The following is a 22,077-nucleotide window of genomic DNA, read 5'->3' on the forward strand; positions in this document are numbered from 1 at the left end:
CAAATATATGCTAATTTACAGAAATTGATTTACAATGTACTGCCATGCTAAGCAAACAATGCAATTTTAACTTACTGAACCGGAAAGCCGTTGTGCTTCTTTTCTTATTAGGTCTTTATTAAGTAACTTGATGAGGTAGTCTGCTCTCGTTTGCAGCTGTTTGGCTTGTGGTTTCTTATCCGGATCATCTGGTAAGATCTGAGAAAAAGAAACAAGCTGGACTATAAAAAAGACATCTCCATATCAAAGCAAGACAACTGAATAATATGCAACCAAGTATGAGCATACCTTCTGTGTCAAGTTGAGGTCTGGGTCCATTTTAATCATTTCCCAGCTGCCATAGCCATATTCATAAATTCCTATCAAAAGATTTGAATCATCTTCTTTGGACCAGTCAATTTCAAAATGGGCTGCTTTTGTATGACATGGCATTGTGTATCTATGAAAAAGAAATTAAGACAGGCTGAGCTTTAAATAAAAAACTTACTCAATAACACACGACAAATGCAAAATAGTCAATAAGAAAAGGATACGTGTGATTCCATTTTATGACCATGAATGACAGCACATTGATCGAAACACCTTTGAAAACAACATTTATGAGTACCTTACATATGAGTTACTTACCGTTGGTAACGCTGTATCTGGTATAGACGATTCTAGCCGCAGATTCCCTCACATAGAATTATCCCCAGGCAAGAGTCTGGATCCGGAAACTTTTTGCCACAGCATCCGTACGTGCCGGGGGTGGGGTGACACCACGCGACTCTGCCCAGGCGTAGTCCGCGTAAGTGACGTCAGCGAGGTCACATAAGACCCACCCCGGCGCGCCGACGTCAGTTTTCTTTGGAGAGCTTTTCCGCACCACAAGGCGGAGCCACCAGACAAAAAACTTTGGGAGCATGGGAACAGTGTGCGAAAGAGTAGAAAAAATAGAGGGGACAAACGACACAATATGGAACAGTGCAACACTGCAGTGTCCAAAGGCAGGGGCAGAAGAAAGAACTGAGCAGAGCCCTGAGCAGACACCCTGCCAGTACATATACAGCCTTCCCCCTGAGACAAGGTACCGGCGTAAAAAGCCATTATACATGTAACAGGCCCACCACCCCCATCCAGAAACAAGGAAGAGGAGCCAGTCCCAAGACAGACAGGACACAAACCTCCAAGCCACACCAGCATAGAGGGCAACCACCTGAGGAACAAGGGCAAGGCCTGGCCAGATAACCCCTATTTGGAGGTTAGCAGAGGGGCCAGGACCCTCAGCAGCAAGAGGAAGGGAAGGTAGGGGAGAACAGAGATGGAAGGCAAACCCCTCCAAACCTGGAGTAGCCAGAGCAGCGGGGCACAGGAGCATCGTAACCCCATCCTCCAACAAACCAAGAGGAGGAATGAATCGCAACCAGACAGAGCCACCCGTCAAGAGCAAAGAAGGCACTCACAGGAGACACAGCCCCACACCGGGAGACGAGTACCAAAGACCAACTCAAGGGTCCTCTTAGAAAGGGGAGAAAGGGCGGGTCATGAAGGAATCTGCGGCTAGAATTGTCTCTACCAGATACATCGTTACTGAAGGTAAGTAGCTCGTAAATCTGATAGAGACTACTAACCGCAGATTCCTTCACGTAGAATAGATACCCTAGCAATAACCACATGGAAGGAGGGTCTGCAAAAGGACCCCATCAGCCTGGACAGAACAGAAGGTCCCACAGGGGACCAGATCTGCAGGCCAGAAGCGAAAACTTCCCCCCTGCCAGGCAAGAGGAACCCCCAAAAGGAGAACATCACCGACCCCAGAGGGTGTAGGAGGAAGAAAAAGAAGACTGAAGAGGCCCGTACCCTCACAGCAGAAAAACCAAGGGCAAGGCTAGAGAGGCCGAAGCACCTCACTCAATTACAAGGCAACAGAGCTTCCATCCAATGCTATGACAGGTAGAGGAGGAGGAAGAAGAAGCCCAGAGGGCCCAAGGAAATGAGGGAAAGGAAGGCGAGCACCCTCCAGATAGAAGGCAACAGGCCAGCCAGAACAGCACCAACAGTCAAACTGCAAGAAGAACAGCCTGGGGCCCCAGAAAGACCCGGCAGTCTACGCCTGACAAGGGTGCTCTCAGAATCACGCCAGCCCCCAGGACAGGGGCAGGAAGGTGAGAAAATGCACGGCCACACCACTACGAGGGGCCGCGCACACGTCCTCAAGAAGCAAAGCATCATACAGAAACGCCATGGAGAACTGCCACCAGAAGGCAACCAGAACTCCCTAGCTACCACTACCCCACATAGGGTACGTTAAGTTCCAAGACATGGGAATCTTCTTAAGAAGAACTTCCGCAGCAGAGAAAAAAACAAAAGGGCCACAGGGAAAACCCCCCCCGAAAAAGGCTTGACAAGCAGCCCAAGCAAAGCAGAAGGCCTAATCTCAGGGCCAAGTCTGCGCAACAACTCCAGCAAAACACACACATAGGCAGCAAAGGGCCATCCAGCAGTCAACAATGCCAAAGTCCCAAAGGAGGACTAAATGGTCCTTGGTGTAATACTTGCTGCTCAGTGCCAAAGCTACCCAGAGTTGAGCTGAGACTTAAACAAAACCGCCTGGTCCTAAAGGGGTTGATAAGTGTATTACACAGTGGGTCGAACCACCACAATATAATACAACTAATTTCCTCACAAACAGGATAAATCGTGGGATCATCTTCGCAACCGAAGACCTGAAAGAAGAACGACTAACACTGTGATGCCCTCGCAGCTTCTCTTTGGAGACAGAGTAGCCAGGTGGGGTCGAGTCACACTTTACTTTCTTGACTTACCAGATAAGCGTGAAGTTCACTTCTTGCTGGAACGGGCTCATGAGAAGGATAAATCCATGCCTTTGACCTGAAGTAGGACTTACGTGAGCCTGACTACTTCTGATGCTCTGCAACATATAGCTTGGCTTCGTGGTCCCGGATCGTCCCGGATCGCCTCGGCTGCCTGAGGGAACATTTGTCGCAAGATTTGGAGTATATCATTTGATAAAACGTTCTCTTCTAAATGGTAAAAAATCTGTTTCAAAAACTCCATTAAGTTTAAGATTGTAACATCTTTGATCAGACAGCACCAGCAAGAGTGTCATGTTTTGAACCCAACAGCGTTAAGGATTGTAGTGACAGTACAGCAGGTCAGAGCCTGGTACAGCACTGTGAGAAAAAGCCCTCTTTCTTGTATGGTATGCCACTTTTTGCTGCATTGCTGACGTGCTTAGACAGTGTGCCCTGGGCTCCTGCCAATCAGGTACCCAGGGCCTGTGTTCCTTCCCTAAAACTGCATTGAAGCCTAAACACAATTGGCATCTCTGGACACAGGTCAGCCCCTGGTAAATGGTACCACAGGTACCCAAGGCACTGTGACCAGAGAAGGCCCTTAAGGGATGCAGCACTCACTGTACCACCCTTAAAGGCCCTGTACCCTGACACTCACACACTGCCTTTGCAGGTTGCATGTCTTGGTGCAGAACAAAGTGAAGAGTCGACATTGCTGAATGACTCCAATACAGCAATGACTTGATTAACCAAACTTTGGAAGGTGGCAGGGGCATTCTTTAAACTAAAGGGCATAACAGTAAATTGACAATGGCCACCAGGGCGGAGAATGCTGTTTTTTCTTTAGCTCCTGGTGCCATGCCAATCTGCCAGTACCCTGCAGTTAAGTCAAAGGTACTTAGAAATTTGGCTGCTCCCAATTTGTCTATCAACTAATCTGCTCTTGGGAGAGGGTGAGCATTTGTCTTGGTGAAAGTGTTGAGCCCTCTATAGTCCACACAGAACCTAATTTCTCTCTTTCCACCCTGTGGATGGGGTTTGGGGACTAGAACCACGGGGCTGGACCAGTGGCTCTCAGGGGGTTCAATAACCCCTAAGTCCACCGTCTTTCTGACTTCAGCTCTGATGCTTTCCTTGACTTGATCAGACTGTCAATAGATTTTGTTCTGGACAGGTGAACTGTCACCGGTGTCCACATCATGGGTACACCCGTTTGTCTGACGAGGGGTCAAGGAAAAGAACTTTGCATACTGCTGCAAGATTTGCTTGCAACCATTCTACTGTTGGGCAGTGAGTGTGCCTGAAAAGACAACTCCATCCACTGACCCATCTTTGGGCTGTATGAGCGGTTCACTCTCTGTCACCTGATCCTCACCAGTCACCATCGGCATGGTGATGTCAGCCCTATCATGGAAAAGCTTAAGGCGGTTCACATGAGCACCCAGCTTTTGCCCAGGTCAACCTAGTAGATGACCTCACTTTTCTTTTCAAAGATGGGGTAAGGGCCACTCCATCTGTCCTGGAGAGCCCTTGGTGACATTGGCTCCAAACCCCACACCTTTTACCCTGGTTATAATGCTACGAGTGCAGCTTTTTGGTTATACCAGTTCTTCTGAAGCTCCTGGCTGGCCTCAAGATTCATGGATGTTTTTTCCATGTACTCAGCCATTCTGGACCACAGGACAATAGTCCACAATGTCTTGTTTTGCTTCTTGGAGAGGCTTCTCCCAACCCTCTTTTACAAGACATAGTGGTACCCTGATAGGATTGCCAATCAGAATTTCAAAGGGGGAAAATCCTACTCAGTCCTGAGGCACCTCTCTGTAGGCAAAAAGCAAGCATGGTAAGAGGACATCCCATCTCCTTTTCAGTTTTTCAGGGAGCCCCATATTGATGACTTTCAATGTCTTGCTGAAACTATCAATAAGACCATTGGTTTGTGGGTGATAGGGTGCAGTAAACTTGTACTGTACTCCACACACTTTATTTATTTATTTATTTATATGCTTCTATAGCGCAAGAATCGAGCCCGAAAGGGTTATCTCCGCGCTTTGACAACAACAGGCCGCAAAGATACTGTATAGGCAGCAGTCCTAAAGTTATGTCTCCATAAACAGATTCGTTTTTAGCATTTTTCTAAAGGTGAGGTGTTTGGAGATCTGTCTTAAGCTAAGCGGCAAGTTGTTCCACAGGGCCGGCCCCACTGATGAGAGGGCTCGGCCGCCTTGTCTGGCTTTTTTAATGAAAGGTGGTTTGAGCAGGAGTAGGTTACTTGACCGTAGTTCTCGTTCTGGTTTGTAGGGCTGGAGTAGTTTGGCTAGATATTTGGGGCCATTTCCAAATAAACACTTATGTACAGTGCAGCAAATTTTGAATTTAACCCGTTGGCGTATTGGGAGCCAGTGAAGTTTTTTCAACAGGGGTCCAGAAGATGTTCTGGGGGGGGCATTCAGAATCAATCTTGCCGCCGTGTTCTGGACCACCTGCAAACGATTGATGACATCCTCATTGGCTTGTATCAGAAGCCCGTTGCAATAGTCAAGGCGACTTATTACAAGGGCTTGAACCAGGGTCTTTCTGTAGGTGTCAGGTAACAGGGGGAAGACTCGCCTGAGTAATCCAATGGTGTGAAAACAAGCACCTGCAATTACATTTGCATGTTCTTTAAGAGTTAAGTTTTGGTCTAGTTTCACACCCAGATTTTTGATGGTGGGTTTAGGGGAGGGTACAGGTCCCAAATCTTGGGGCCACCAATCAGGGGACCAAAGCATGCTGGCTTTCCCAAAACACATCACTTCGGTCTTCCCGACATTGCACTGGAGGTAGTTGGCAGCCATCCAGTTGGAGATGGCCCTCATGCCATCCGCAAAGTTTTCCCTAACATTAGGGTCAGGGGCATGAAAAGGGTACCCTACCTGCGAGTAGCTGTGGAGTTGCGGTGTGTTGGGAGCCCTCTGCACGTCCCGCTGTTCTGGGGACTGTTTCCTTTGCTTCCCGACGCTGCCCCTCGCCGCACCCGCTCCGCGGGTGCCGCTTCGCGGATTGAGGAGGCGGAACCAGCATCAAGGCGCTGGGCTTGAGGAGGCGCCGGGAGAACCAACCACCTGGCATTGGCGCTAGCAGGGACTCGAAGATCCAGGAGTCCCTGCTGGATCAGGTGTGCGAGTGGACGCGCCCACCACCAGCCACGCCCCCCGCCTGGCCAGCCAGAAAAAGGCGCGTGTCCCTGTGCTCCCTGGGACCCTACCTGCGAGTAGCTGTGGAGTTGCGGTGTGTTGGGAGCCCTCTGCACGTCCCGCTGTTCTGGGGACTGTTTCCTTTGCTTCCCGACGCTGCCCCTCGCCGCACCCGCTCCGCGGGTGCCGCTTCGCGGATTGAGGAGGCGGAACCAGCATCAAGGCGCTGGGCTTGAGGAGGCGCCGGGAGAACCAACCACCTGGCATTGGCGCTAGCAGGGACTCGAAGATCCAGGAGTCCCTGCTGGATCAGGTGTGCGAGTGGACACGCCCACCACCAGCCACGCCCCCCGCCTGCAACGCCCTCTGACTAAAGGTTTTGCCAGGCGCTCCGCGGGACGCGAGCGGGACGCCGAGCGAAGCCCGAGCAAAGGGCGGGCAGTCTGTGGCAGTCAGGGGCTGGCTGGGCTGGGCCACCCCCCTTTCTTCGACCTCTACGACTCTTATCCCCCTGAGTCTAACGGCAGGCTTCGGATCCACCATGTCCACCAGATCTGGTAAAGCTTTGAGGGGTGGTGGAGCAAGTGTTCTAGGGGGTTCCACGATGATCGGTACAATGGACAAATTCATCACCCGGGTGGCTAACGTCATTGAAAAGGAGATCGCAATGACGGAACGCCGCCTTTCACTAGACCTCCTTCCATCTAAGCGCTCCTCTTTGGGAACTGTGGCACATGCTCTGTCGCCGCCTATGCCCACTGCCATCTTGTCTCAACCTGATGAGCAACACATTGCAGTGCTAGAGGCTGGACTAGATAGGATCGAAAGCCTCATAACACTTCCCTCCCCAGGTAGTCGCTGCATCGAGGCTATTGCTTCTGGCCCATCCCCTTGCATAGTCAGCCCTCCTGACAACAGGTCTTTCTCGGATCCTATTGTTCCCTCACCTCACACATTACCTCTTCCCCAGACTAGATCTCCGCGGGTACATAGGAAAAGGAAAAGGGGAATCAACACTCGGAGGGGGAATTATTCCATGCTCCACAAGCGTTCTAAGACAAAGCTTAATAGGGGCACTACACACCAAGACGCTGGTGAGCTGGAACTCCTTAGGATTGCAGGCCCCCCCCAGCATGCAGTCGAGCCCCTGACACCGTCCCTCCTGCCCCCAGTCACACCGGCTCTAGCAAACCAGGTTACATCTCTCGAGTCTCTCGAGAATTTGGTAAAATCTTTGTTTAATCCGTTACTTGATCAAGTTAGGAGCCTGGGGGCTAGACTCGACAATTTTGAACAGGCCACTAGGGACAACTTTTTCTCCCTGAAAACCCTGCTGAAAGTGCAACCTAGGCCTACTGAATTCATCCCAGTCAGGAATGTGGCTAAAGAGGTCCCAGTAGGCCAAACAACTAGAGTTCAGTCGTCACTGCCGGCTAAAACACCGGCTACAGGGAAAGCTCCTACCCCAGTCCCTCTGGCCGGTGCGAAGCGGGCAGTGCCTAGTGAACTCACCCACGTAGTTCAGGTGCACGGCACTCCCCCCTCAGCAGTGACGGCACTCGTGCCGAACCCTGCCCAAAAGATCCCACAGAAGAAAGGGACTGGCCCAAGCGTCCACTCGGCAATTGCTGCGCCTGTTAAAACCAACGGTGCAGCACCTACCACTAGGGCTACCAAATCAACCTCTTCACCCAAAAATCCCCCTCTGTCTAAAAACCCCTCCTTGCCAAAAAAACCTCCCCTAGCGGCCTCCGAGCACATTCCGCCACGCAAGTGCCCTCCGGTAAATCTCCCACCCGAATGCCACCCGTATGTTGTTGTCCTCACTAAAGTCCCCCTCCTAAAAGAATCACAACAGGAAACACATCAGGCGCTAAAAAACAAAGTCATCCACTGGATGAAAACCAATAGACCACTTCCAGTGGGTGTAGACGGCCTGATCCTTGGGGTGCGCAGGGTGAGTTGGATTGGCCACGGGAAAAAACTTTTTGAGGGTGATTGCGTGGTGGTCAATTTTCAAGATATAAGAGCTGCTCACTCAATATGCTCCCAAGGCCGCACGGCCGGGACGGGGGTCGATGCTGTCGACCTATCTTTTTTTTACCCGAGACCGATCCCGACCACTCCACTAGGCCCTGTCGGGCCCCCTCCTCTAAACATCGCCCACGGCCACCCCTCCCCGGGAGTCTTCGCACAGCAGCTCTACCCAGCGCCAGTGATGCAGAACTGGGGCTTCTGGGGCTGCTGACTCTTTGACGTTCCCGGGGAGGATCCTGCGGTCTCAAGTCCTGCTGTCGAGTCCATCCCCTCCCCTAAAATCTGTTGCCCCTCGACTGCACTACAAAGCCAGGTCACTGCCAAGTATGTAACAGAGCAAGGGGAAACCAGGGAACCTCCCGGCATATTGGTTGGTCTCTCTGTTGTGGGGGCTGTGGAGACGTTGCCCCCCGTCAAGAACCGCAGCATTTCGGCTGTGACGGACCCCTCGCTTAGGGTTTTCAGCTGGAATGTGGCGGGCCTCGAGAGGAAGCTAGCGCTCCCAGACTGGAACTCGCTGGTGGAGCAATACTCCATATGCCTGTTCCAGGAAACCAGGAGCGGGGTGCCCCTGCACAAGGCAGGATACTCCACCCACTTTCTGCCAGCAGCCCTTAGTGTAACCGGTAGGGGCCGCGCTTCGGGTGGCCTCCTAATTTGGGTGGCTTTAGAACTCAACTGCAGGGTGGTGGAGCGGGATACCAAATGCCCGGATCTCCTGAACATAGTGTTGAAAAACTCCCAAGGCCGAGTTATTTTAAATATTTTTAATATTTACGCCCAAGGCACTAAGGGGGGCAGAGAATCTCCAGTAATATCTTGCCTAGAAGCCCGGCTCCGCTTATCACCTCATAGGTCCTGCACCCTGGTGGCGGGCGATCTTAACTGCACCTTTGAGCCCCTGGACCTCGAAATCTTATCTGATCAAGAGGAACTCGACGCTAGGTGGGGGATCCCGTCCCTTGAACTGAATCCCATTAAAAAGTGGACAGAAGTGGCCCTCCAGATCAATTCAATAGCCATGGAGTTTGGCCTGAGGGCTGCCAATGGCAGGACCAGGTCCGACAAAGCTGGGGCCCACACTTACAATAGGCCAGGGCACACGTCACGGATCGATTACTTCCTTCTCGACATACACCTGTGGAGCATGGTGGAGGACATGGTGATTATACCATCTGTCGAGAGTGATCACAATCTTCTCTCTCTCACCATGTCTCACAGGTGGATAACCTGCCCTGTGACTAGAACTTCTTGTAACCCCACCCCGGACCTGTCAGTAGTCGCCAACTGTGGCCGGCGGCTAAAGTGGGCAAAGCTAGTACTCTCAGAGGAGAAAACCTCTGCCATTAGGCAGCTTCTTGCTTCAGCCCTAACCAATTTTGACCCCCAGGTGGACGGGTTGTCGGAGGTGGCCTCAAGGTTCTGCACTATAACCCAGGCTATTAGCGATCTTTTCGTAGTGCCAGCTAACACGAACAGAAGGAAACCAAGCCCACGAGGCAGATTGGGCTGGTTCAATCAGAAGTGCAGGGAGGCGAAGTCACTTCTCATTGAAGCAGTAAAGTCCAAATTACCATCTAGGACTAGGGTGGCCAGGAGGCACTACGCACTCTGCCAAAAAAGCGCCAAGATGGAGTGGGAGGATAACTTCTGGCAGGACCTTCTGGCCGCCAGTCGAGGGAAAGATGCAAAACGTTTTTGGGATTTGGTGGGCAACAGGAACCGTCCTGACGATACTTTGAGGACCTGTACCATCAACGCCCAAACATGGTTCTCCCACTTCCAAAAACTCTATTCTGCCGTTGAAGGCTCACTAAATGACCCCTTTGACCTCCCGCCCTCTAGCTTGGCCCAAGACCTGGAATTCTTTTCCGTTTTGGATGTTACAAAACAGATCAAAACCCTGGTACCACTTAAAGCAGCTGGCCCGGATGGCCTCCCAGGCGATATTCTTCGAGCATACCCGGAAGATTGGGGGGTAATAATTTCTGCACTCCTCAACGCAATCGTTGCGGGAGGCCCGGTGCCAGATTCCTGGAGAGGTGCTGAGGTGGTCCCCATATACAAGAAGGGCAGTAGGGATCTACCTGGGAACTATAGGCCTATAAGCCTAATAGATTCGACCCAGAAATTGGCGGGGAAAGCGATTTTGGGGAGGATCTCGCAATGGGTGGATGAAAACCACATCCTGTCTGACATGCAAGCCGGGTTCCGCTCAGGCACCGGAACCATCAAACAGGTTTTTAGGCTCCTGTTACTACACTGGAAGGTGGTGGAGCTAGGCAAAGGCAGTCTCTATTTGGCCTTTATTGACCTAAAGACTGCCTTTGACCTGGTTCCCAGGGAGGAACTCTGGAGGGTGCTACACGGTCTAGGGATGCCCCCGTATTTACTAAACCTCCTTATTAAACTGCACAAAAACACCTATGCCCAGGTTAGATGGGGGTTGGACGGGGAAAAGACCGATAAGATCAGGGTCGAGAGGGGAGTAAGGCAGGGCTGTGTTCTGGCCCCCACCCTATTCTCCCTCTATATCAATGGGGTGGTAGACCATCTACTCGGCGAACCAGCAGACGCTCCCACTCTGGGAGGCGTAAAAATTCCAACCTTGCTGTTCACCGATGACACCCTCCTCATCTCTAAAACCCCCCAAGGTCTCCAGACATTACTGAATCGCTTCCAGGACTTTTGCACCTCCAGGGGCCTTGTCATCAATGTGGAAAAGACCAAGTACTTAGTTTTGCACCCACCCCGCAAACTTGGCCGCCCCCCTATTTTGAATTCTATACCCCTAGAAAGAGTGGCAGAATTCGACTACTTGGGAATTCGACTTAATGACGCGATGAGCTGGACCGCCCATATCAATAAAATGGCATTGACCCACAAAAGGGTGGGGGGGGCCCTCCTCAAGGAGTTTAACAACTCAACAAAACATTGTGTTGCCCCCCTACTTGACATTTATAAAGCTCGTGCGGTCCCTGCGTCACTATATGGAGCTGAATTGTGGGGTCTGGGCAAAGTGGACTTACTGTGCAAGGCCGAAAACAAATTCATTAAAGATCTACTTGCCATACCATCGAGTAGTCCGACTATCCCAGTGCTCATGGATGCTGGCTGTAAAGCAATAGGGGATCAGGCTCGCCTTCGACCCCTCTTGCTCTGGGCCCGCCTGTGGAGGGTACCGGAGCTAAAACCCTATGCTGATGGCCTGGCTGAGGTGATGCACTCCGACGGTTGGCACAGTATCAAATGGCTGAAGAACATTAAACACCTCCTAGGGGACCTAGGCCTGGACTCTTGTTGGTATAGTCACTCCGCTCCCCCGAAGGAGACCCTAAAAAAACTTTTTTGGGAGTGGGTCCGTGTGAAGCGCATCAGTAACCAGCAGCACTGCAAAACCACCGCAGCTTTTCTGCTGATAAAAGATGTCGTTGCCTACGAGCCGTACATGGACCTAATAACAATTGCCATGGACCGGTCCCTGTACATCAAATTCCGGCTGGGGTTGTTACCCTTGGCTGACCTCTGTTCCAGGTGGAATAAATCCCAGCCCTCTTCACGATACTGTGCTCTCTGTCCCGACAAACCAGAGACGGTGCCACATTTTTTTTTCGAATGCCCAGATTATGGCCGACCAAGATCACGTTGGCTTGGACCTATCTGCAGAGAATTGGGTACTCGCCAGCACTCTGTCGCCCTTCGGATTCTTTTAACTAATACAGCCCCTCCGATTGTTTGTGCCGTTGCCAAGTTTTTAAAATGGGCCTGGTTGATTAGACTTAGAAGACTGTCCATATCAATTTAATCTCCTTTTAACTAATTTATGACGAACTAATGTGTTTTACTGTTTTTTACTTAATGTACAGTCATACTCTTTTCAACATGCTGTTTTAATCTTTTGTATCGCTTTTATGATATATGCATATCGAAATAAAGCAATCAACCAACGAAAAGGGTAGAGGAGTTGAGTGTCGTCGGCGTACGACACTGGAGTGAATCCGTACTTCCTCACAATCTCAGCAAGGGGGGCCACATATACATTGAATAATGTGGGGCTTAGACATGAGCCCTGTGGCACCCCCTTAGTGAGCGCCCTGGAGATGGAGTGGTAGGGGCCCAGGCTGACAGATTGTGAGCGACGGAGAGAAAACTCTCTAACCATGCAAGTGCCTGACCTCTGATGCCCACTCCTTGTAACCGGTTCAGCAAGATCTTATGAGAAACAGTATCGAAAGCAGCTGACAGGTCTAACAGCACCAGAATCATCGAGCCTCCTCTATCCTGTGACATCTTGATGTTATCGGTCACGGAGAGGAGTGCAGATTCGGTGCTGTAGTTGGGCCTGAACCCAGATTGGGATTGGTCCAGGCCCCCTGTCGCTTCGATAAAGCTAGAGATCTGAGTGTTGACAAGTTTCTCAGCCAGTTTGGTCAGGAGGGGCAAAAGAGAGATAGGGCGGAGGTTGGAGAGTTCAGTCCAGGGAGAGGTGGTATTTTTACGTATCGGGTTCACAGTTGCCTCTTTCCACTGTTGCGGGAGCTTACCTTCTTTAAAAGAAAGGTTAAGGATTTTAGTAATAATAGGGCATAATGACCTGCTCAAGTTATTGGTTAACCTAGCCGGGAGAAGATCACGAGGAGAGCCAGATTTCATATTTTCCAGGAGTGTTTGAACTTCATTTTCTGTAACTTCTGGAATGACTTTAAGGGTCTCCGAAGGGGTTTCTTGACATAAGGTAGTGGAGTCTTCCGGGTTATTAGGGTGCTTGGCCAAGATTTTATTGTAAATGGTGTCAATTTTGTCCTCAAAGAATTGGGAAATATTGTTGCATAGTTCTTTCCATATGTCTTTTTAGGGAAGCAGACAAGAAGTTGGAACCTCTGTCTGAAACCACCTCCTTAGGAAACCCTACCCTGCGGAAGACACTAATGAGGGCATTGGCTACTGCAGGAGCTGTAGTAGTCCTAAGGGGAATTGCCTCAGGATACCTAGTGGCATGATCCACTACTACTAGTATGAATTTGTTTTCTGATGCTGTGGGACATTTAAGTGGACCCACTATGTCCACACCTACTGTTTCAAAGGGAACCCCAACCACTGGCAGTGGTATCAAGGGGGCTTTTTGGTGCCCACCTATTTTGACACTGGCGTGACAAGTGACACAGGAGATGACAAACTCCCTTACTTTCCGAGACATCTGGGGCCAGTACAAGTGGCTAACTAGCCTTTCCCAGGTTTTGGTTGAGCCCAGATATCCTGCTAGGGGGATATCGTTAGCTAAAATTAGCAAGAACTCCCTGTACTTCTGTGGCACTACCTCTCTCCTAGTGGCTCCAGGGTTGGGGTATTTGGCCTCAGTGTACAGTACTCTCTCCTCCCAATAAACTCTGTGGTTAGCACTGACATCTCCCTTTTCCTGAGTAGCAGCTTGCTGCTTCAGGCTTTCAAGAGTTGGACAGTCCTGCTGTCCAAGGCACAGCTCATCCCTAGAGGGTCCGCTGGGCTCAAGAGTTCAAGCTGGTAAGGGCCAAGCTCTGTGGGCTCAGTTCCCTCTGGGTGTCCAAGTCCTCTCCCCAAAAGGAGAGGGGTCCTGATCCTTTTGCTGTTCAGATGCTGGGTCCCCAGTCTTCTTACATTTTCTCTTGGAAGGTTGGGCCATACTTTCAGGCTTCTGCAAAAACAATAGTTGATGGACAGAATGCAGAACAATGTCATACATTCACCCCAGTAGAGAGATCTGGGCCTAAATCCATCATTTTTTTGCTCACCATGCCATTCCAGTTTGAACCCAGCCATATGCAAATCAGTCTTGAATCTGTGCCCCATTGGAACAGTCCAGCCCGAACTGTCAAGCCAGGTCCTCACTGGATTGGAAATAAGCATCCTAGGACCCGGTTCGGGCTTTCAGCTCTCATCAGCCAGGATAGCTTGATTCCAGTGGCATGGAGAGCACGGGACTCGCGTCTGAGCATACCTGTCCCGATAGTTTCAGGCTCCAACACTTCTTTTTCACAATATTTTCATCTCCTTGCTCTTGTTTTTACACACACCATCTCAGGGATATCCGGCATTGCTGAATGGGTTTTTAGTTCTACCTCAGCCCACGCTGAAGTTTCCAGGTCATTGCTAAGCAGACATGCAGCTGGAAGCACGGTTTCAGGTCAGTAATCCCCCCAACCCCCAGTCTAATGTCGCCATAGCCATTGCATGGTTAGTGGTAACACTGTCAACGTTTGTGACTGGGTAAGTTCTCCCAATCAAGCATTGCTCAGGGGAAACCAGTGTATCTCTCACCATCGTGACACTGGCACAAGTATCCCTTCGAGCTTCTATCCTAGTTGCACAAGTTACTACTTGCGTAACGATATATCTGTAAGAGACATTAGTTAGTGATAGATTCCTTACCTTAGAACATCCCCAGGCGTCAGACTGGATCCGGAAATTTTTTGCGTATCGTCGGTAGGCGTCGTCCACGGCTCCGCGTCGGCACCGTGATGACGTCGTCGGAGTACTTAGACGCCGTCTCCGCGCGCTGACGTCAGTTCTTCTACACAGCTTTTCCGCGCCAGAAATGCAGAGCCATAATAAAAACCAACACTGGTGCCATGAAACTAGGGCCCTGAAAGGGGATGACCTTAACCCTAGATATCGGTTCGCAGAACTGGGAGGATGGGTGGGTCGGTAAGGAATCTATCAATAACTAATGTCTCTTACAGATATATCGTTACACAAGTAGTAACTTGTGCATCTGAAAGAGACACGTTAGTGATAGATTCTTTACCTTAGAATAGATACCCCAGCAATACCAACCCCGGTGGTGGGTCTGCGAACCAATAATCACACCAGAAAGTCTTGGAGGACGGAACGGCCAAAGAAGCCATCCCTCCGGACTTGGCTGTCCAGGCAGTAGTGCCTTGCGAACGTGTGCAGCGAGGCCCACGTAGCTGCCTGGCAAATGTCCTGCAATGGGACTCCTCGGCCCAGGGCAGTAGTAGTCCAGTGGCCCGAGTGGAATGGGCCCTCAGCCGAACAGAAGGTTCATTTTTAGCCAAAGAGTAGCACGCTTGGATGCACAACACGATCCACCGAGAGATGGTCCGTTTGTGCACCGCCATGTCAGTCTCTCCGTTCAGAATCCAAGCACCTCCTCGCAGTGCCTAGAATTAAAAGAGCAAGACAAGGTGGGAAGGTCCAATCTTATCTGGGCTCCTGCCACTGGAACAAGCTCCATGTGCAACTAAGGCAGTGCACGGTACATCTCCACTTAAGGAAACAGCTTAAGACCTATCTTTTCACCACTGATCTCTAGCTGACTGTCTTCCCTCACTTAGCCCGTCTCGAGCGCAGAGATACCCCTTTGGGGGTCGATTCAGGCGCTTTATAACGAATATGCTACTTACCAGAATGCATCTGTTCTTGGCATGTAGGGCTGCTGACATTCAAATCTGTGCATAGATCGCCGCCTAGTGTTGGGTCCGGATGATTGCACATTGTTGTCCTGGAAGAGTCTTCGAAGTATCATGAGATAGGTGGCTCCTCCCCTGGACTACAGTGCGCATGGGCATCCTCTCCATTCCCAGATTGTTTTTGCTATTGTGGCAGAGATGGAGCAGATACAGTAAGTGGTGACCATGCTAAGAGTAATTCTGAGTGCTGCAGCCGCTACAGGCGCCGGGGAGGAGGGCGGGCGATATGAATGTCAGCAGCCCTACATGCCAAGAACAGATGCATACTGGTAAGTAGCATATTCGGTTCAAGGCATGTGGGCTGCTGAATTCATATCTGTGCATAGAATATATACCAGTCCCTCTATTAGCGGCGGCTGCCTGTGCCAGCTGCAGCAGTCTGAAAAAGTGTTTTTAGAACAGCCTGTCCTACAGCTGCCTGCTGTTTGGAGTGCACATCTACGCAGTAGTGTTTGGTAAATGTGTGTATGGTAGACCATGTGGCTGCTCTACAGATTTCCTCTAAAGGAATGTTTCCCAGGAAAGCCATGGATGCCCCTAACTTTCGCGTTGATTGGGCTCTTGGGGGAATCGTTAATGTGCGCTTAGCCTTTTGATAGCAAATCTGTATGCACTTAATGATCCATCTGGCTACACCTGCTTTTGAAATGTGGTTGCCTTTGTGTTGTGGTGAAAAGGCAACAAACAGTTGTTTTGTCTTCCTGAAATCTTTTGTCCTATCTATGTAGTACATGAGAGCTCTCTTGACATCTAGTGTGTGGAGCATTCTCTCTGCCACTGAATCTGGATTCTGGAAGAACACTGGCAGTTCTATAGTTTGATTCATATGGAACTGTGAAACCACCTTAGGCAGTAACTAGGGTTAGTGCTTAGTACCACCCTGTTGGAGTGAATCTGTATGAATGGCTCTTGGATAGTTAGTGCTTGAAGTTCCCTAACTCGTCGTAGCGATGTGATTGCTATTAGGAAAGCCACTTTCCACGTTAAGAATTGTATCTCGCATGAGTGTAGAGGCTCAAAAGGTGGACCCATCAGTCTGGTAAGGACCACATTCAGGTTCCATAAAGGTGCTGGTGGGTGTCTGGGAGGAATAACTCGTTTGAGTCCTTCCAGAAAAGCTTTGATGGCAGGCACGCTGAAAAATGAAAGATGCTGCCTGTTTTGGCGATAAGCTGCTATTGCGGATAAATGTATACGTATGGAAGCGTAGGCCAGATTGCATCTGTATAGATGTAATAGATAACAGATGATGTTGTGAGTAGATGCATCTAGCTGATTAATGTCGTTATTGGTACAATAAATGACGAATCGCTTCCATTTCGCCGCATAATATGCTCTAGTTGTGGGCCTCCTTGCCTCCTTTATGATATCCATACAGTCAGGAGGCAGGTTGAGGTAGCCAAATTCTAAGACCTCAGGAGCCAGATCGCTAGGTTGAGCTGTTGCGGATGTGGATGCTGAATGTCGCCATGGTTCTGCGTCAAAAGTCTGGGTGTGAGTTGTAGCCTTTGATGAGGTACCACGGAGAGTTCTAGAAACATGGTGTACCATGGTTGGCGTGCCCACGTTGGAGCAACCAGGATGAGAGTCATCGATTGTTGCCTCCGTTTGCGTGCCACTAGCGGTATTAGGGGTGCTGGGGGAAAAAAGTACACAAATATGCCTGACCAGTTCATCCATATCGCAGTTCCCTGCGACTGTGGATGTGGGAACCTGGCGGCAAAGCTTTGGCATTTTGCGTTTTCCCTTGTGGCGAATAGGTCTATCTCTGGATGACCCCACTGCTGGAAGTACGGTTGGAGTACTGATGGATGTATCTCCCACTCGTGCATCTGGTGGCTGTGCCTGCTGATCAGGTCCGCCATCTGATTGTCCTTGCCTGGGAGGTGTTCTGCCATGAGGAAGATGTTTCTCTGAAAGGCCCACTTCCACATTCTCTGAGCCAGATGAGACAACTATGGAGAGTGTGTACCTCCCTGCTTCTGTATGTAGTACATGGCAGTCATGTTGTCCATCCGGATCAACACTACTTTGTTGCACAAATGTACTTTGAATGCTTTTATTGCCATGAAGATTGCCATTAGTTCCAGAAGGTTGATGTGCATCTTTTTCTGCTGTGTTGTCCATAGTCCCAGCACTGTGTAGTGGAGTACATGAGCTCCCCATCCCTGGAGAGATGCGTCCATCGTCAGTATTATCTGTGGTACAGGCTCTTGGAACGGTCGGCCCCTGCAAAGGTTTTGTGGGTTCCACCAATGCAGAGAGCTGTATGCGCGACCGGTCACCAACACTAGGTCTTTCAATTGTCCGTGAGCCTGATTCCACTGACGTGCTAAGCACTCCTGAAGCGGACGCATATGTAGTCTCGCGTGCAGGACTATGAAGATGCAGGAGGCCATCATGCCTATCAACTGCATGAACACTCGTGCTGGAAGCGAGTGTTGTGGTTAGAATTTCTGTATCAGCAATTGCATGCTGTTGATCCTCACTGAATTTGGCTGTGCTTTGGCTGCCAGAGTGTGTATTGTCGCGCCCAAGTACTGCCGTATGTGGGTGGGCTGAAGGTGGGACTTTGGATAATTCAGTGAAAACCCCAGACTGTGAAGAAGGTAAATGGTGTGGGACATGTGGGTGGCACATTGCTGGGCCGACTTTGCTTGGATAAGCCAGTCGTCCAGATAAGGGTAGATGTGAACGTTCTGTCTCCGTAGGTGTGCAGCCACTGTCGCTAGGCACTTGGTAAACACCCTGGGTGCTGTTGCTACTCCGAAAGGGAGGACTTTGAACTGATAATGCTGAATGGTGTGGGACATGTGGGTGGCACATTGCTGGGCCGACTTTGCTTGGATAAGCCAGTCGTCCAGATAAGGGTAGATGTGAACGTTCTGTCTCCGTAGGTGTGCAGCCACTGTCGCTAGGCACTTGGTAAACACCCTGGGTGCTGTTGCTACTCCGAAAGGGAGGACTTTGAACTGATAATGCTGATCCTGAATGGTAAATCTGAGATATTTTCTGTGTGACTGGTGTACCGGTATATGGAAATATGCATCTTTTAGATCTAGTGTTGCAAGGAAATCTCCCTGACTGAGTAACGGTAGAACCTGCTGTAATGTGAGCATGTGAAAATGTTCTGACAAGATGTATTGGTTTAGGGGCCTGAGGCCCAGTATGGGTCTGAGGGACCCGTCCTTTTTTGGGATCAAGAAGTACAGCGAGTACACCCCTGTACATCTTTGTTCTACAGGCCCGAGCTCTATGGCTCCTTTTTGCAGCATGCTGACTACCTCTTGCTGCAATAACTGTATATGCTCTGCGGACATAGGACGGTGTCTTGGGGGTATGTTGGGTGGAGTGGATGTTAACTCCAGACAATAACCATATTGGATAAGCTGCCTCACCCACCTGTCTGTAGTGATGGATTTCCAGACCGGCAGGAACTGTTGTAGTCTCCCCCCGACCGGTGTTATATGGTCGAGGGGTAGTGACAAGACGTCACGGTTTGTTAGTGGCAGAGGATCGGGAGTTGTTGTTTCCACGACCTCTGCCCTTGGTGCTGTTTCCACGATAGCCACCCCTATTGTTCTTGTTGTAGGTGGTCTGCGTGCCTCCTTTACTGTATTGTGTCTGCTGGGACACCTGGCCTCTGGAAGCTCCTCTATTGTTGGAGCGACGAAAAGAACCACCCCTGAACTGCTGCGACTGTAGAGCCCCCATAGACTTTGCAGTCTCTCTGTCCTTTTTAATTTTTTCTAAGGTGGTATCCACTTCTGGGCCAAATAAGTAATCAGGGTTAACTGGCTGATTGAGTATGGTGGTTTGTATCTCAGGCTTGAAGCCGGGGATTCTCAGCCAGGCGTGTCTTCGTAACATAACGCTTGTATTAATCGCCCTGGCTGCAGTATCAGCTGCGTCTCGCGCACACTTAATAGATGCATTGGATATAAGTTTTCTTTCTTGTATAAGCATTTCTGCTGCTTCCTTGTACTCATCTGGCAAGTGTTGTAACAGGGTCTCAAGTGTATCATAATGAGCCATGTTGTATCTTGCTAAGAGTGCCTGTGTGTTGGAGATTCGCCAGACATTGGCCACTTGAGCTGCCACCCTTTTCCCTGAGGCTTCTTTTATTTATTTATTTATTTATTATTAATCTTGTAGAGCGCGAACAGCTACCCGTGAGGGTTTCCCGGCGCTAATTGACATTATAGCATAGTAGTCCAGTAGGAGATAAAGCGCAGTGCTTCTAGCACTTTAGATTCCTTGTCAGGGGGAGGAGCATCACCCGTGGTCTGCGAGTTCGCTCTCTTATGAGCATTTGAAACAACTAGAGAGTCCAATGGCAACTGTCCCCTGATATATGTAGGGTCCACAGGTGCTGGTTTGTATTTTTTTTCAATCCCGGGGTTTACCACTCTTGCCCTTGTGGTCTCCTTAAAGATGTCTCCAGCGTGTTTCAGGACACCTTTTAGCATGGGTAGAGTCTTGACAGTTCTCTCTGAGGTTGAGAAGGTGTCAAATAAAAAATCCTCTTCAATAGGGTCAGCATGGAGTTGGACATCGTGATTTTTTGCTGCCCTCTCAATAAGTGTGTTAAACGCAGCCGTGTCTTCTGTAGGTGAGGTTTTAACAGCATAGGTATGACTGTCAGGGGCATGTTGTGGCTCCCCTGGGTCAACAGTGTCTGCCCAGGGCTCAGTGTGGTCTTCTGGATCAGTGTCTACAGGATCATTGTAATCCTCATTGTCATTATCCCCTACATCCACATCTGAATGTGTGGGTGAAAAAGGAGCTGGTTCTTGTCCATATTGTTGTAGAGGTTCAAAAAGAAGAGGTGATGTTGCAGAATCCCATTTTTTCTTTAATGGAATTTTATACGACTCCTTAGGCTGTTCTGCGACGATCTTTCGCTTGAAATGGAAAGTCTACCAGTCTCAGCGTCGATGAATTGCCTCAACTGATCTTCCTGCAGAGGCTGTCGATGCTTTGTGGCCTCTTCAGTAGTTATAGGCTTTTGCCCCATGGACACCTTCTTGGCCGCTTCAATGCCCGTCTTTGGGGCGAACGCTTTAGGTGTCACTGGCGGCGGCAGTATAAACTTAATCGGTGTCGACGCCTTCGGAGTCTTGCTGACTGTCTTTGGGGGTGGAGTGGCCTTCGGTCCGACAGCTATAGCTTTCTCCTTAATGCGCTGCAGCGAGTCAGACACCTGCTTTGAAAAATAGGTGGATGGTTGTGTCGACTTGACGGGGTCCTTAGAGCCACTGCTTGTTTTGGGCTCGAGGTCTTTGCTGACCTTTGCTTTGTCGAGTCGACGCTTAGGATCGATAACGTTCTGTGTTTCGAGTCCCTTGTTTGTGTCTACGGTCTTCGGCGCAGACTTCTTCGGGTCGATGTCCTTGACCTTTTTCTTCGGTGCCCCGGCCTTTGGCTCGACACCCTTTAGCGACCTTTCCGGGTCGATAGCACTCTTTTGTTTCGTCGGAGCCGATGGTTCAGAAGCCTTCGATCTGATCAAAGTAAGTTGTACTTTCGGTTTCTTTTTCGATTCCGATGCTTTCGGTTTTGTGGTTACCAAAGTTTTTTGTTTCGATTTCGATCGATCAACCGATGGCTCTTTTGAATTGTCCGTAGCCAGGCCTGGAACCGAGGCTGTAGAACTATGCGCTTGATCTTGGGTAAGGCCTTGTGGCGATCCCTCGACCTGAGCCTTATTGAGTGTTTCAGTCTCGGCCCCCATACCAACGGTTGGGCCTAGCTCCTCGCTCGAGCTATCTTCCACGGCCCCAAAGGCCTCCTCGTCGTCTCCTACCTCGTCGACGACGTCTTCATCTTTCGACAATCTCCTCATCCTCTGCGTCATGCCTGGAGTCAAGCTCTGATGCAGGATCTGATTGGTTCTTTTGAACCTCCTGCTCAACCCCCTCATCTTCCTCAGCATCGAAGATGTTCACCGGGTCAGGCGCTGTCTGCTGGGCTTCCTTCCGCGCCGCGCGTCGAAGGCGAAGTGTTTTCTTGGACCGGAACCGAGAACAAGCCATACAGCTGGCTTCATCGTGATCCGGAGACAGGCACTTGTTGCACACTGGGTGGACATCGATGTGAGGATACTTGGAGTTGCAAACAGGACATCATCGATCGTGGATAAGGCCTCTGGCGTCGACACGGCCTTTGGAGCTGAATAGCCAGCCGACTCTTTTTGACGTCTGGCTCGAGAATTGAGCTGGAACGAGTACTCGGCACTGATCGCAAAGGCAATACAGACGATACCTAAAGGTCTTTTGGCCAAATATAAAGTTTTCTATCGATTCCGAACTTGAGTTAACAAATATACATCCGAACCCAATGGTAGAAAAAAACAATCTGGGAATGGAGAGGATGCCCATGCGCACTGTAGTCCAGGGGAGGAGCCACCTATCTCGTGATACTTCGAAGACTCTTCCAGGACAACAATGTGCAATCATCCGGACCCAACACTAGGCGGCGATCTATGCACACATATGAATTCAGCAGCCCACATGCCTCGAACATACATACATACATACATACTAATCCACAGATAAAGTAGGCAAACTGTTCTGTTGCCTTGCTATGTCAGATGAGGACTGC

General features: G+C 50.0%; 1 protein-coding gene across 1 annotated transcript in view; it reads right to left on the bottom strand.

Moving 5' to 3' along the window:
• CHD1 (chromodomain helicase DNA binding protein 1) overlaps positions 1-22,077 on the bottom strand; it is a 1,544,591-nt gene that overhangs the window by 418,063 nt on the left and 1,104,451 nt on the right. Inside the window, exons 28-29 of the mRNA XM_086960963.1 lie at positions 289-439; positions 76-198 (exon numbers count right to left, since the gene is read on the bottom strand). Coding sequence (XP_086817089.1) covers positions 76-198; positions 289-439 — 274 coding nt within the window. The remainder of the gene's footprint in view (positions 1-75; positions 199-288; positions 440-22,077) is intronic.

The sequence above is a fragment of the Lissotriton vulgaris genome, chromosome 3_1, assembly GCF_964263255.1.
Source record: "Lissotriton vulgaris chromosome 3_1, aLisVul1.2, whole genome shotgun sequence".
NCBI classification, from domain to species: domain Eukaryota; kingdom Metazoa; phylum Chordata; class Amphibia; order Caudata; family Salamandridae; genus Lissotriton; species Lissotriton vulgaris.